This window comes from Sphaeramia orbicularis, chromosome 18 (genome assembly GCF_902148855.1).
Source record: "Sphaeramia orbicularis chromosome 18, fSphaOr1.1, whole genome shotgun sequence".
Classification (NCBI taxonomy): domain Eukaryota; kingdom Metazoa; phylum Chordata; class Actinopteri; order Kurtiformes; family Apogonidae; genus Sphaeramia; species Sphaeramia orbicularis.
The window spans coordinates 39,568,216-39,582,334 of NC_043974.1; the positions used below are offsets into that span (position 1 = coordinate 39,568,216).

At 43.4% G+C, this 14,119-nt stretch overlaps 1 protein-coding gene across 1 annotated transcript in view; it reads left to right on the plus strand.

Moving 5' to 3' along the window:
* The first annotated feature begins 1,001 nt into the window (after positions 1-1,001).
* The window catches only part of LOC115438497 (non-lysosomal glucosylceramidase-like), a 203,364-nt gene continuing 190,246 nt past the window's right edge, over positions 1,002-14,119 (plus strand). The window contains exons 1-2 of the mRNA XM_030162147.1: positions 1,002-1,020; positions 9,614-9,756. Coding sequence (XP_030018007.1) covers positions 9,654-9,756 — 103 coding nt within the window. The 5' untranslated portion in view covers positions 1,002-1,020; positions 9,614-9,653. The remainder of the gene's footprint in view (positions 1,021-9,613; positions 9,757-14,119) is intronic.

Genomic DNA, 14,119 nt, shown 5'->3' on the forward strand with positions numbered 1-14,119 from the left:
CGCCTTACAATCCGGTGCGCCTTATGGTGCGCAAAATACGGTAATAAGGACGATGAACCGGGTAAACCACCTTTCAAGTTAGTTAATTATCGAGTCAGTGAATTGTGTGGCATTGTGACGTGGAACATAACGTTATGTCATTTAAATAATAGTATGATGCGACGCCACGAAAGTGGGAAACTTTGTCTTGTAGCTTCTCAGATTCAGAAACCAGATCCAGCACCTGCCATGAGCCCACAAGTCCAGAGTGGGCAGGTAGGACTGCTCAGAGAGGAAGAGGATTAGAAGAAATAGGCTCCAATGAAGAGTATGGTGTAGGCCTGTTCAGTATGAAAGGTATCTGAGATGCTCCAGGATTCAGCACTACATGAATGAAACTGACACCAAGGCTTTGAAAATAGAAGATCTGTGCTGACAATTCTGAGCATTTTTAAACTGTGCTTTAGTGTCAGAAGCAGAGCCAGGAGCCAGTAGTGATGAGGGGATTGTTCCTGTCAGGATGGAAGGAAAAGGTGAGCTGTTGGAACAGACTGTGTGAACAAGCAGTAGTTCCAGTAAAACCACTTTCTAGACCCAAACCATAGTCCTGACCTATTTTAATTTTTATTATTAAAAGTGAGACAGTAAATACACAAAGCCCACAACTGAAAGGCAATAGTATAAAGTCATATTAAATAAGCCTGCATATTTAGCCAGTGTAAAGATCTGAACTGGTTCAGTAAGTCCAAATGTCTGTAGATATTATTTTTTATTGTGATACAGGTGCAGGCGAGTCTGGAGAAACTGGAGGAAGAGTGAAAGGGAGAGCAGAGTCTACTGATGACAGAGGAGCAGCTCAGCAGCACAGCCCTGAACCACTAGGCACAAATGACACAGATGAACAGGAGTCTGTTGTTAGCTTTGACTGCTTTGCTCACCCTCAGTCACAGGATACACATATTTTTTTTCTTATCATCCTCATCAAACCCCTAATATCACTGAACCAAAAGTTTTCAATAGCATCGATGGAACAAACCGCAAGTAAGTTGTGATGGAAATCTTTTGTTGCAGAGGATACAAAAATAATAGTTATTAGAAAGTGCAGCAAGCTTAATTTTTTTTTTTTTTAATTTTTAATATTTTTATACTTTAATTTCATTTCAATCATTTTAAAGGTTTGAAAAATGTTAACACTTATAAGAAAAAAAATATAGATTTTGTTATTGTTGTGTTGTGAGGAATAATAATGTTGGAGATGTCAATGTGCACTCACTGTTAAAATAAATCCACATTGTGAGGCAACCTTTACTTGCGCTGAATTGGAAATATTTTAGAAAATACACTGAATTAGAAGGCTTTGCAGAACAGTGTGTAGACCTAACATGTAAGGTTAGAATTGCATGATTTTAATAATAATCGGTCGTGATCTAAAGTGGGCCGGTCTGAGGTATGAAACTCCAGGGCTGAAAATGAGTCTCAGTCCGGCCCTGGCTGCAACCGATTAATCGCTTCAAACTGATCCAAAAAAAATCATTCAACCACAATTCTCCTGAATCAAAGCTTTGTTTCCTTCATTTCTCTGCTGTTAAACATTGGTTCCACTGTTGTGTTTCACACGGACGCTTATTGTGACGCACAAAGAAGCTTCAATTCAGGAAAACTGCAATAGAATATGTTTCCCTTCAATTAATTCGAGTTGATTAATCGAATTGTGAATTTTTGCATTCTCTTCAAGCACCTAATCGATTAATCGGTTGCAGCTCTAATTTAACCCTTTCATGCACACTGGTCACTACAGCGGACAGCTATTCTACAGCTGTTCTCTTGTATACATGGATTTTGTTGTTCTTTTCGTTGTTGTTTTTTGTTTTTGTTTTGTCACAACCCGGCTCTGAGGTGGTGACCAGAATGGAGACGGAGGTGGTGAAAAAGTAACAGGATTTATTAAGTAAATTAATAATAACAAAAACACAAAATTGCCGAGATACGCCAGCCAGGAGGAGCAGGGCAGAGCAGGACCAGACAGCCAGCAGCACCGAGACCAGACCAGAGAGACAACCAGAGAGCCAGAGAACCAGAGAGCCAATGATCATCACGGGCGAGCTGCCTATATAGTCAGGCCTGGACCGCCACAGGTGCCACCAATCATGCCATCGCCGTCTGCAAAAGAGAACTGACAGTGCCCCTAGTGCCCGAAAGGTGCGGGGCCGTCACACCCCCCCCCCCAAAAAGAAAGGGCCTCTCTCTAAGAGGACCGTCTGAAAGAAAATACGTTAAACAAAACATTCACTTAGTAACAATTTTGATTTGTATGCTTACCCCAGTCTCTTAAAACCAGCACCAGCTTACCATCCTCATCCAGCCACCCAGCAACTCCGGCGCCTGGAGAAGCACTTTAAGAGTGAGAGGGACAGGTGGAAGCAAGCGGGTTAAGAGAGATGGGGGAATCAAAAATCAGGCTCGAGACAGATCATCCGCCACAACATTTTCAGAGCCTTTAATGTGGCGACTGTCTAAACTATATGTCTGTAAAAACAGGAACCACCGCATCAGTCTACGGTTCGGACAGATCAAAGAGTTCAAGAATGTGATTGGGTTATGATCAGTGTAAATGATCAGTGGGACACTACAGTCCAGATAGACTTCAAAATGCTGGAGAGCCCACACCAGAGCCAGAGTTTCTTTCTCTATGACTGAATAGTTAATCTGGTACCCATTGAACTTCTTTGAAAAAAAACTAACAGGATGGTCAATGCCATCACTTCCTGTCTGAAGCAGCACAGCACCTGCTCCGACGTCACTCGCATCCACGTGCAGCTGAAAGGGCTGATCCAAACGGGGAGCCGCGAGGACCGGAGGAGAACACAGAACAGTCTTTACGCTGTCAAAAGCCTGCTGACAGGAGTTAGACCAGATGAATTTTGCCCTCGCCTTTAACAGGTCTGTCAAGGGAGCAACTATGGTGGAAAAATTTTTACAAAAACAACGGTAATAACCGACTAACCCAAGGAAACGCATGAGTTCCTTTTTGGTGGTCGGCACAGGATAGTGGGAAATAGCCTTCACCTGGTGACCCAGTGAAAGATTATTATTATTCAGTGTTTCAGAATTTTTCAGTCTGCCACACAACATACTTTCATCAGGTGCACGGACTTCATCATTCTGTACCACAGGTGTGACATTTACGGAACACACATCAGCGGCAGCAACAGCAAGCGCAGGTGTTGCGTCCTGCTGTTGCGCACTCCCCCCGCCCTCAAAAGACTGGAACTCACGGGGGTGGTACGGCTTCAGCAGGTTAACATGACACAGCTGTTTTTTCTTCCTGCGACCTGGAGTGGACAGTAAATAACTGACATCTGAAGTCCGCTGCAAAACTGAAAATGGACCCTGAAAGTTAGCCTGGAACGGTGAGTTCACCAGCGGTAATAAAGCCAGAACCTGATCACCAGGAGAAAATACCCGAATTTCAGATTTCCTGTCATATAATCTTTTCATTTTACTTTGTGCACAGGCTAGATTTCCCCTAGCCATCTCCACAGCCAAAACCAAACGACGTCGAAACCCCTGCACATAATCAACTAGAGACTGAGGAGGTTCAGACGGAACCACAGAGTCATGGAGGAGAGTCAATGGACGGCGGACTGCGTGACCAAACACCAGGTCATTCGGACTAAAACCAGTGCTCTCCTGCACCACCCCTCTGGCAGCCAACAGTAACCACGGCAACCCCTCATCCCAGTCCTGATCCAACTCTATGCAATAACTGCGCAACAGAGACTGAAGGGTTTGATGGAATCGTTCTAATGCACCTTGGCTCTGTGCATGATATGCAGAAGCTTTGTTATGTTTCACGCCTAGCTGTTTAAGAACTTGTGAAAATAAATTCGATGAGAAATTTGTACCCTGGTCACTCTGAATTATTGTAGGTATTCCAAACACTGAAATAAACTGTGTTAAAGCTTTAACCACAGCCTTCGCTGTTATTGTGCGAAGCGGATAAGCAGCTGGATACCTCGTCGTCTGACACATGACGGTGAGTAAATAACAGTTACCTGATTTGGAACGTGGTAATGGGCCAACACAATCAATAATCAGGTGCTCAAAAGGTTGAGCCGCAACTGGAATCGGAGCTAAAGGAGCTGGTTTAATGGTTTGATTTGGTTTACCTGTAATTTGACACGTGTGACACGATTTGATGTAGTTTGACACATCCTTTTTCATACGGGGCCAAAAAAAATACTTAAGAATGTAATGATAAGTCTTGTGAACCCCTAAATGTCCTGACTGATCATGAGAAGTCCTAAGCACCTCCCCCCTGAATTTTGAGGGAACAACAACTTGAAACACCGGTTCACCAAAGAAACTGTCACAGTGGGGCGTCCATTTACGCACCAACAGGTCATCCAGCAGTAAATAACACTGAGCCGCACTGTTCCCTTCAGCAGCTGATACCACCTTATGCACAAGCTCACAGAGAGTCGGATCAGCACGCTGTTCTGCGATCAGCTCACTACGGGAAACAGACAGGAGTGAGTCAGGTACAGACAAAGCACATGTGTCACGGACATCCTCACAATGCTCCGCCTCAGACTGATTTTTACTCTGAGCGCGAGTAACCACACATGCCGGGTACACATCAGATTCGTCCTGGACTGACTGTTCAGGCATTTTGGGGACAGATGGAAAAAACGTCACAACCGGGGAAAGCGGAGCATCCATCCATACCCTGCTACCAGCCAGGTCATTACCCAGAACAACATGTACTCCGGGAACAGGCAGGACAGGACGCACCCCCATAACCACCTCACCTGTCACCAGCCCACAACTAAGATGGAGTTTATGAATGGGAGCAGGTACGACCGTCAAACCCATTCCTCGGACCAGAACGAAATCTCCAGTGGCCGTGCTGTCAGAGAATGGTAACACAGAACCCAGAATAAAAGAATGGAATGCACCTGTGTCACGCAGGATTTTCACCGGAGTGGAAACATCAGTGCCCACCAAAGACACATGACCATCTGAAATGAACGCAGAAAAGTCAGATTGCGCCAAACCACAATCATTCACAGATTTAACGTCGCTACAGGGCACACAGGAATTAGTCTGAACAGGATTGATTTTGACCCCACAGGTGTCCACAGAAACAGAGTGTGTCACAGGAGCAGCCAGAACCACGGGCTTAACCTGCGCATTCTTACCAGATCTGCGTGGACATTCTGCTTTCCAATGGCCCCTGCCTCTGCAATAATTACAAACCTTAGAGTTAGTTGGAAAACGTGGTGATGCGTCCTGCTTCCAGGATCCAGACCCAGCCTCCCGTTGTCTACCAGACAAACGGAACCTGCTGTCCTCAGGGTCTACACCACCACTAAACTGACGGCCTCTGTGCGTCAGCACGTACTCATCTGCGAGCGCAGCCGCTTCGGTCACAGTGTTCACTTTGCGCTCGTCCATATGAACAGCTATGTGTGGAGGAATAGTGTTTTTAAATTGCTCCAACACTATCAACTCACATAGTGCTTCATAAGACTCAACACCCAATGACAAACACCAGCGATTAAAGTGTGTAATTAAGTCTCTAGCAAACTCCATATGAGTCTGCCCACTGTGTTTCTGCCAGGTGCGGAACCGCTGACGGTATGCCTCAGGCACCAGCTCATACGCTTTTAACACAGCCTTTTTAACAGATCCGTAAACTTTACTCTCTGCCAGACTCAGAGCAGAATATGCTTCCTGCGCCTTCCCTGTCAGGACGCACTGGAGCAGCAGCGTGCGCTCTGCGTCAGACCAGTTCCGGCTGTCAGCCACGCGCTCAAACAGAGAAAAAAATGTGTCTGGGTCCCGTTCACAAAACTGAGGGACCAGACGTAAGTTAGTAACCACATCGAAACGCGGAACCTCAGAGGACTGAGTAGGACCGGGTCCACTACCCTGACTTAAACTCAGCCGTCGTTCATCCAGATCTAACCGTTTAAGCTCCAACTGCAGTAAAAACAACCTTTCCCGCTGCTCAAACGTTAAGCCTGCGTCTCCCACATCTGAGACCAACGCAGCACCAGAATCTACGGTCAAGCCAACCTGAGGCTTAGACCGGAGAACCCCGCTCTCCAACAGATTGCCTTTGATAATCTGTCTCATAACGACTTTCTGCCGCTTATCACCGACATCCAAATCAAAATGTTCAGCCACTTTAACCAGTTGCTCTCTGGAACAGCTGTCCAACCACTCCTCTGAAGGAGCAGACAGGAAGTCCTCTACCGAGGCCATTTTAAATTAACCTACCAGAAAAAACCACTAAAACTCACCTGAACTCCTGAGCCAAAAGCCAGAACACACCCCACAGCCACCGCAGCCAGTCCCTCTATCTGCCTAGCAGAAACTTCTCTAAGCTCCTCCCTAGTCTTCAGGTGTCTACTGGTGGTGGGTATTTATGCACTGAATCCCGCATGCATAGTGAAGCAACCGGATAAACGGCGACTTCAACTAAAGCATCAGATGTGCTCCCGAGACAACTGCTCTACCCACGGTCAACACCACCTACGAAAGAGCCCCCCCCAGCGAATTCCAAAGGGGAAGACGCTCTGAGCCTACAGGGACCAGACAGCAGCGACACACCAGTGTGAAAGGACATGAACAGAGCTCAGAGTTTAAACTCAGCTGAACATTAACAAAACACACATCCGGCTCGCTCTACACACAGACAGACTCACCTCAAGTCTCCAAAAGCAGACAGATTGCGCACACATGCACAATGAAAAAACACACCCGACCGCCACGTCACGTGGACACTACTACAACCAGTCATTCACAAAATCATGTAGGCCCCGCCCACACAGCTGAGACTACCGCTAATGAAAAAATGAATGAATCAAACAAACCTCCGCTTGTCACATGGACCAAAGACCGGACAACCTCCACTTGTCACATGATCAAGGAAACCAAACGGACGAGCCCCCACTTGTCACAACCCGGCTCTGAGGTGGTGACCAGAATGGAGACGGAGGTGGTGAAAAAGTAACAGGATTTATTAAGTAAATTAATAATAACAAAAACACAAAATTGCCGAGATACGCCAGCCAGGAGGAGCAGGGCAGAGCAGGACCAGACAGCCAGCAGCACCGAGACCAGACCAGAGAGACAACCAGAGAGCCCGAGAACCAGAGAGCCAATGATCATCACGGGCGAGCTGCCTATATAGTCAGGCCTGGACCGCCACAGGTGCCACCAATCATGCCATCGCCGTCTGCAAAAGAGAACTGACAGTGCCCCTAGTGCCCGAAAGGTGCGGGGCCGTCACAGTTTTTTTACACATATCTTTATTAAAGTTTTAATACACTACATATCTTTTCTGGCATGAATTGGTAACATTATGTAGATCTCTCCTGAGCATAATCACAAGCCACACCATAGTTTTCACACAATTTATTAGTAAATACATGTTTCTGTGCATCTAAAATTAAACATATGGTGTCCAGCTGAATGGACATTTTTGCAACTTCATGAAAAATAGGTTCATAAGAATTTTTTTTCATTATTATTTTTTTTATGTATTTTTAAAAAAATTTTAAACATTATTTTAATTTAATTAATTTATTTATTTTTCAGAACAAAATTTTCAATTGCATTGTTTTTTCATGCCTAAAGAGGAATAAAAACACTGAGGAAAATAATTTGATTAAGGTTCTCATAATTCATGCATGAAAGGGTTAAAGTGATTTGACAGGTAAGTGTAATAAAACTACATAAGGTGCATCAATATGGTGAAGTAATTCAGGTAAAATACAGTTTTTCATCTTTTCATGGTCATCAAATATGACCCATTTGGACGTTCAGAGGCTCCATAGTTACCGTGGAAACACCGTCATCTTCTACAACATTGATTCACCAGTAAAACTGTCATATCAGTACCTGGACTCTTGTATGTTTTGTCTGTCTTGTGTGTCATTTCCTGTTTTATTTTGTTAATCCTCCTCTTGTGTCATGTCTGGTGTCTTTGCTTCCTCTCCCTGATTGTTTCACCTGTGTTGATTACCTGTCTCCGCCCTGATTTGTTCCACCTGTGTCTCATTGTCTTCCCTCCCTTCTGTGTATATAAGCCCTGTGTTTTCCCCTGTCCTGTGCCAGTTCGTATTCCTTCCTTGTGTTGTGTCTACTTACCAGCGTTTCTCTGAACCTGTTCGTCTGCCTGTCTGTTCGTTCCTGACCCGGATTGTTCCTGGTTGTTCTGAGCCTGCCTGATCCCCTCATCGGTACCTCTGCCTGATTCTGCCACACTGGTATTCGACCTTTTGCCTGGACTCACGGTTAGTGCTTTTGCTTTTCCCCCATGTACCGTTGCCTGTTTTTTGGACTTCCCGTGTATGACCTGGTCTGTCCCCTGACACTTCTCTGCTTGTTTCTAGTCGGGTTCCCCTCGTGTGCTCCCGACCCGGGCAGAGAGCTCCCTTTACTGGATTCGGACGTCGTGACGAATCCACACAGACTAACCAGCGAGGATTCATTCAAAAAGCCTTTTTGTGAACTGTTTTTCCTGTCCGTGTTTAATAAACACTCATTAACTGTATTCCTGTCTGTGGGTTGTGCATTTGGGTCCAAGTCTTGTGTCTCTGGTTCTAACAAAAACCCATGGAGTCGGATCAATAACAGTGGATGGACACTCTGGGTTTATGGTCAGTTAATGATAGATTTAACTGAAATAGTCACTTTTTCTGCAGTTTCTGACATAATGACCTTAACTTTAATATGAGCTTTAATGAACATCTACATGATCAATAAATTAAATATAGGAAAATACCAGATTTTCACTGAAAAAAAATGCTAAATACAGAAGATAATATTATAATAAATGATGATAAATCCCTAGAAAGAAAAATTACTTTGGGAACTGCCACAAAAGGAGCACTGGGTCTTTACGGGTTAAACTAGGATGAGTCCAGTGGAGCTGACAACGACACAAGTATCTGTGTGAGATTTTCTACCTTCAGGTTGAGTGGCTTTCAAAAAGGAAAAGAAAAAAGGAAATGGAAAAAGTGAGACGTGTTTATCACTGTGGCGCTTATCTGCAGTGTTAGAGGCTGTAGTAACGGCGAAAAGACCATGAAAAAGTCTTATTGACCATGTGGTTATGTCTGTTAAAGCTGAAACAGAACACAGTGTAAAACAACCAAGGTCGAAAAGAGGAGCTGAAGACATTTACAGGCAGACGCTAACAGAATAATATTGTGAAACTCTGTAATGTGGAGTTTTATTACACATTTTAAAGCTTCTTTGTTAATGGGTGAAAATTCCAAACCACCTAGCTGCGGTTTCTGGATAGATTTATAGATAGATGGAAGTTTTTTTGTACCAGTAGGGTTCATAATGTGCTGTATTAAAGCTAAATAGGCCTTAGCAAATGTTTTCTTGTGTTGACACTGGCTTCTTTATTTGTACATTTCGTCCTGGGATGTGGTTTTATGCTTGAGTGCAGGTGACTGCTGTGGCCAGAGGCACTGGGTTTGTTTTTTTGTTTTGTTTTTTCTTCTTTTGGTCCTGTTCTCATGAATGTGATCTGATTTTTACTTCTAGGTCTATGTAATCCAAATGATCATCATTGTCACTCTTTTTTTTATTCCTTTTTGTATTTCTGCAGTGCTTATTGTGGTGGGCTGTGGCTGGCGTCGCTGTGTGTGATGTGTAAGATGGCCATCCTGTTGGACAATAAGGAGATGTACCAGCTCTACAGAAGCACACTGGACAAAGGCAGCACTGCATTCGACAAACTGTTGTGGAACGGTAAGAAGTTTGTGTTCACTGTGGATGTCCACACACACTCTATTTGACTATTCCCACATATGCTCAGAGCGTCACGACCAAAACAAAGATTTTTTTTTTCTCTCTTGTCTTCTCTTGTGTCTTGTCCACATGTAGATGCTGTTTTAGGTCTTTCCATTGCAGTTTTGTGCAATGTAGCATTTGTGCTACGCCTGAAAAACCACGTCTTGCCAGCGCAAAAACTTTGGCAAAGTTGTCGTTTTTCCATCAGGCAAATATTTATGCGCAGGTTATATTCACACAATTTGAGGGTCAATGGAAAAGCGACTATTTTCAAGTGTCCGGTTATAGTCGGACAATGAAAAATCAGTTATAAAATCTAATTTTGGTTGCAGCAGATGTTGCACATTCAAAGCACTACATCATTTCAGTCGGTTCAGATTCATGTTTACTTGGAAGTGTTTCTCTGGAGCTGCTGTCAGTACCGTCTATGTCTGATTATTTTAAACCGGACCTGTGAGTGATCCCAGATCTGAATGATTACTGGACTACACCCATAAACAGCAGCAGTGAAAGTCATTCTAAAGGTTCTAGAAAGACATGAATGCAGTGAAAGTGATAGCATATGATGATAAGTAGGTTTGGGAATGACCTCTGACGATCTGTTTCTTTTGTAATAGCATGTGCCTTGTTGCCTGTTGACCTGCATCTAGACTGTATTGATGAACTGAATAGTTATGTTTTATAAACACCGATGATTACGACAATCCTGCAAAATAAATCAGAGGACAATGCATGTTCTGTGCTCATTTCTTATTAAATGCTGTATTTATGTGATGAAATGTCAAATATTTAGCTGATGGTCTTCACCCACAGGTGTCAAACATGCGGCCTGGGGTCCATATCCGGCCCGCCAAAGGGTCCGGTCCGGCCCTTAGAATTCAGATGCAAAAAATTTAGATGCAAAAAATTCAGATCACACATCCGGGACACCAAGGATAAGTAATGGATTCTATCTCAAGTCCAAACGACAGCCAGCCAATCAAGGTATGTTAGGTTGGTCATGTGATGCCGATGCTGACCTGGACGTGTCATCTGAATTTTTTGCATCTTAAGTTCTTCTAAATTTATGAACATAGTTGAATTCAGAGACAAAAAAATTCAAATACTTAATTTCAGTGCAAAAAACATTCAGATGCATAATTTCAGTGAAAATATTAAGATACTTTATTTCGGTGAAAAAAAAAAAACTCAGATACTTAATTTCAGTGCAAAAAACATTCAGATGCTTAATTTTAGTGAAAATATTAAGATACTTTATTTCGGTGAAAAAAAAAAAATTCAGATACTTAATTTCAGTGCAAAAAAAAAATCAGATACTTAATTTCAGTGAAAAAAATATTCAGATACTTAATTTCAGTGCAAAAAAAAATATTCAGATGCATAATTTCAGTGAAAATAAAATATTCAGATACTTAATTTCAGTGAAAAATAATATTCAGTTACTTAATTTCAGTGCAAAAAAAAATTCAGATACTTAATTTCAGTGAAAAAAAAAAATTCAGATACTTAATTTCAGTGCAAAAAAATATTCAGATACTTAATTTCAGGGAAAAAAATATTCAGATACTTAATTTCATGCAAAAAACATTCAGATACTTTTAATTATTTTAGTGAAAATATTCAGATACTTTATTTCGGTGAAAAAAAAAATTCAGATACTTAATTTCAGTGAAAAAAATATTCAGATACTTAATTTCAGTGAAAAAAAAAAAAATTCAGATACTTAATCTGAGTGAAAAAAAAAATTGAGACACTTAATTTCAGCGAAAAAAAAAAATTCAGATACTTAATGTCAGTGCAAAAAAATATTCAAATACTTAATTTCAGTGCAAAAAATATTCAGATACTTAAATTCAGTGAAAATAAAATATTCAGATACTTAATTTCAGTGAAAAAAATATTCAGATACTTAATTTCAGTGAAAAAAATATTCAGATACTTAATTTCAGTGCAAAAAAAAATTCAGATACTTAATTTCAGTGCAAAAAAAAATTCAGATACTTAATTTCAGTGAAAAAAATATTCAGATACTTAATTTCAGTGAAAAAAACATTCACATGCTTAATTTCAGTGAAAATAAAATATTCAGATGCTTAATTTCGTGCAAAAAACATTCAGATACTTAATTTCAGTGAAAAAAATATTCAGATGCTTAATTTCGTGCAAAAAACATTCAGATACTTAATTTCAGTGAAAAAAATATTCAGATTCTTAATTTCGTGCAAAAAATATTCAGATACTTAATTTCAGTGGAAAAAAAAATTCAGATACTTAATTTCAGTGCAAAAAAATATTCAGATACTTAATTTTGGTGCAAAAAAATATTCAGATACTTAATTTCAGTGAAAAAAATATTCAGATGCTTAATTTCGTGCAAAAAATATTCAGATACTTAATTTCAGTGAAAAACAAATAATTCAGATACTTAATTTCAGTGGAAAAAAAAATTCAGATACTTAATTTCAGTGCAAAAAAATATTCAGATACTTAATTTCAGTGAAAAAAATATTCAGATACTTAATTTCAGTGAAAAAAAAAAATTAATCTGTATTTTCACATTTACAGTGAGACCTGGAGGGGGGTGATGGGGAGGAACGGCCTCCCTGATCTGAACCCGAGCGGTGTTTTGTTATTGGACTTCTGTGCTAGTCACAGTTTGTCCATAACAAACACCATGTTCGAACACAGGGATGTCCATAAGTGCACTTGGCACCAGGACACCCTAGGCCGGAGGTCGATGATCGACTTCGTTGTCGTATCATCAGACCTCCGACCGCGTGTTTTGGACACTCGGGTGAAGAGAGGGGCAGAGCTGTCAACCGATCACCACCTGGTGGTGAGTTGGATCCGCTGGCGAAGGAGGAAACCGGACCGACTCGGCAGGCCCAAACGTGTTGTGAGGGTCTGTTGGGAACGTCTGGCAGAGCCCGATGTCAGTGCGGTCTTCAACTCCCACCTCCGGGAGAGCTTCTCCCAGATCCCGGGGGAGGCTGGGGACATTGAGTCCGAGTGGACTATGTTCTCCACCTCCATTGTTGAAGCGGCTGCTCGGAGCTGTGGTCGCAAGGTCTCCGGTGCCTGTCGTGGCGGCAATCCCCGAACCCGGTGGTGGACCCCGGAAGTAAGGGATGCTGTCAAGCTGAAGAAGGAGTCTTATCGAGCCTTGTTGGCCCGTGGGACTCCCGAGGCAGCTGATGAGTACCGGAAGGCCAAGCGAGCTGCAGCCCGAGCAGTTGTGGAGGCAAAAACTCGGGTCTGGGTGGAGTTTGGGGAGGCCATGGAGGAGGACTATCGGTCGGCCTCGAGGAATTTCTGGCAAACCATCCGGCGCCTCAGAAGGGGAAAGCAGTGCGCCACCAACACTGTTTACAGTGGAAGTGGGGAGCTGCTGACCTCGACTGGGGATGTTGTCGGACGGTGGAAGGAATACTTCGAGGATCTCCTCAATCCCACTGCCACGTCTTCCATGGAGGAAGCAGAGGCTGAGGTCTCAGAGGTGGACTCATTCATTACCCAAGCTGAAGTCACCGAGGTGGTTGGCAAGCTCCTCGGTGGCAGGGCACCGGGGGTGGATGAGATTCACCCTGACTACCTTAAGTCTCTGGATGTGCAGGGACTGTCTTGGCTGACACGTCTCTGTAACATCGCATGGCAGTCGGGGACAGTACCTCTGGATTGGCAGACCGGGGTGGTGGTTCCCCTTTTTAAGAAGGGGGACCGGAGGATGTGCTCCAACTATAGGGGGATCACACTCCTCAGCCTCCCGGGGAAAGTCTATTCCAGGGTACTGGAGAGGAGGATCCGACCGATAGTCGAACCTCGGATCCAGGAGGAACAATGCGGTTTTCGTCCCGGTCGCGGAACGCTGGACCAGCTCTATACTCTCCATCGGGTGCTCGAGGGTTCATGGGAGTTTTCCCAACCAGTCCACATGTGTTTTGTGGATCTGGAGAAGGCGTTCGACCGTGTCCCTCGTGGTATCCTGTGGGGGGTGCTTCGGGAGTATGGGGTTCGGGGCCCTTTGCTAAGGGCAGTCCGGTCCTTGTATGACCAAAGCAGGAGTCTGGTTCGCATTGCCGGCAGTAAGTCAGACCTGTTCCAGGTGCATGTTGGTCTCCGGCAGGGCTGCCCTTTGTCACCGGTTCTGTTCATAATTTTTATGGACAGAATTTCTAGGCGCAGCCAGGGGCCGGAGGGGGTCCGGTTTGGGGACCACAGGATTTCATCTCTGCTTTTTGCAGACGACGTTGTCCTGTTGGCCTCATCGAACCTGGACCTTCAGCGTGCCCTGGGGCGGTTTGCAGCCGAGTGTGAAGCGAGC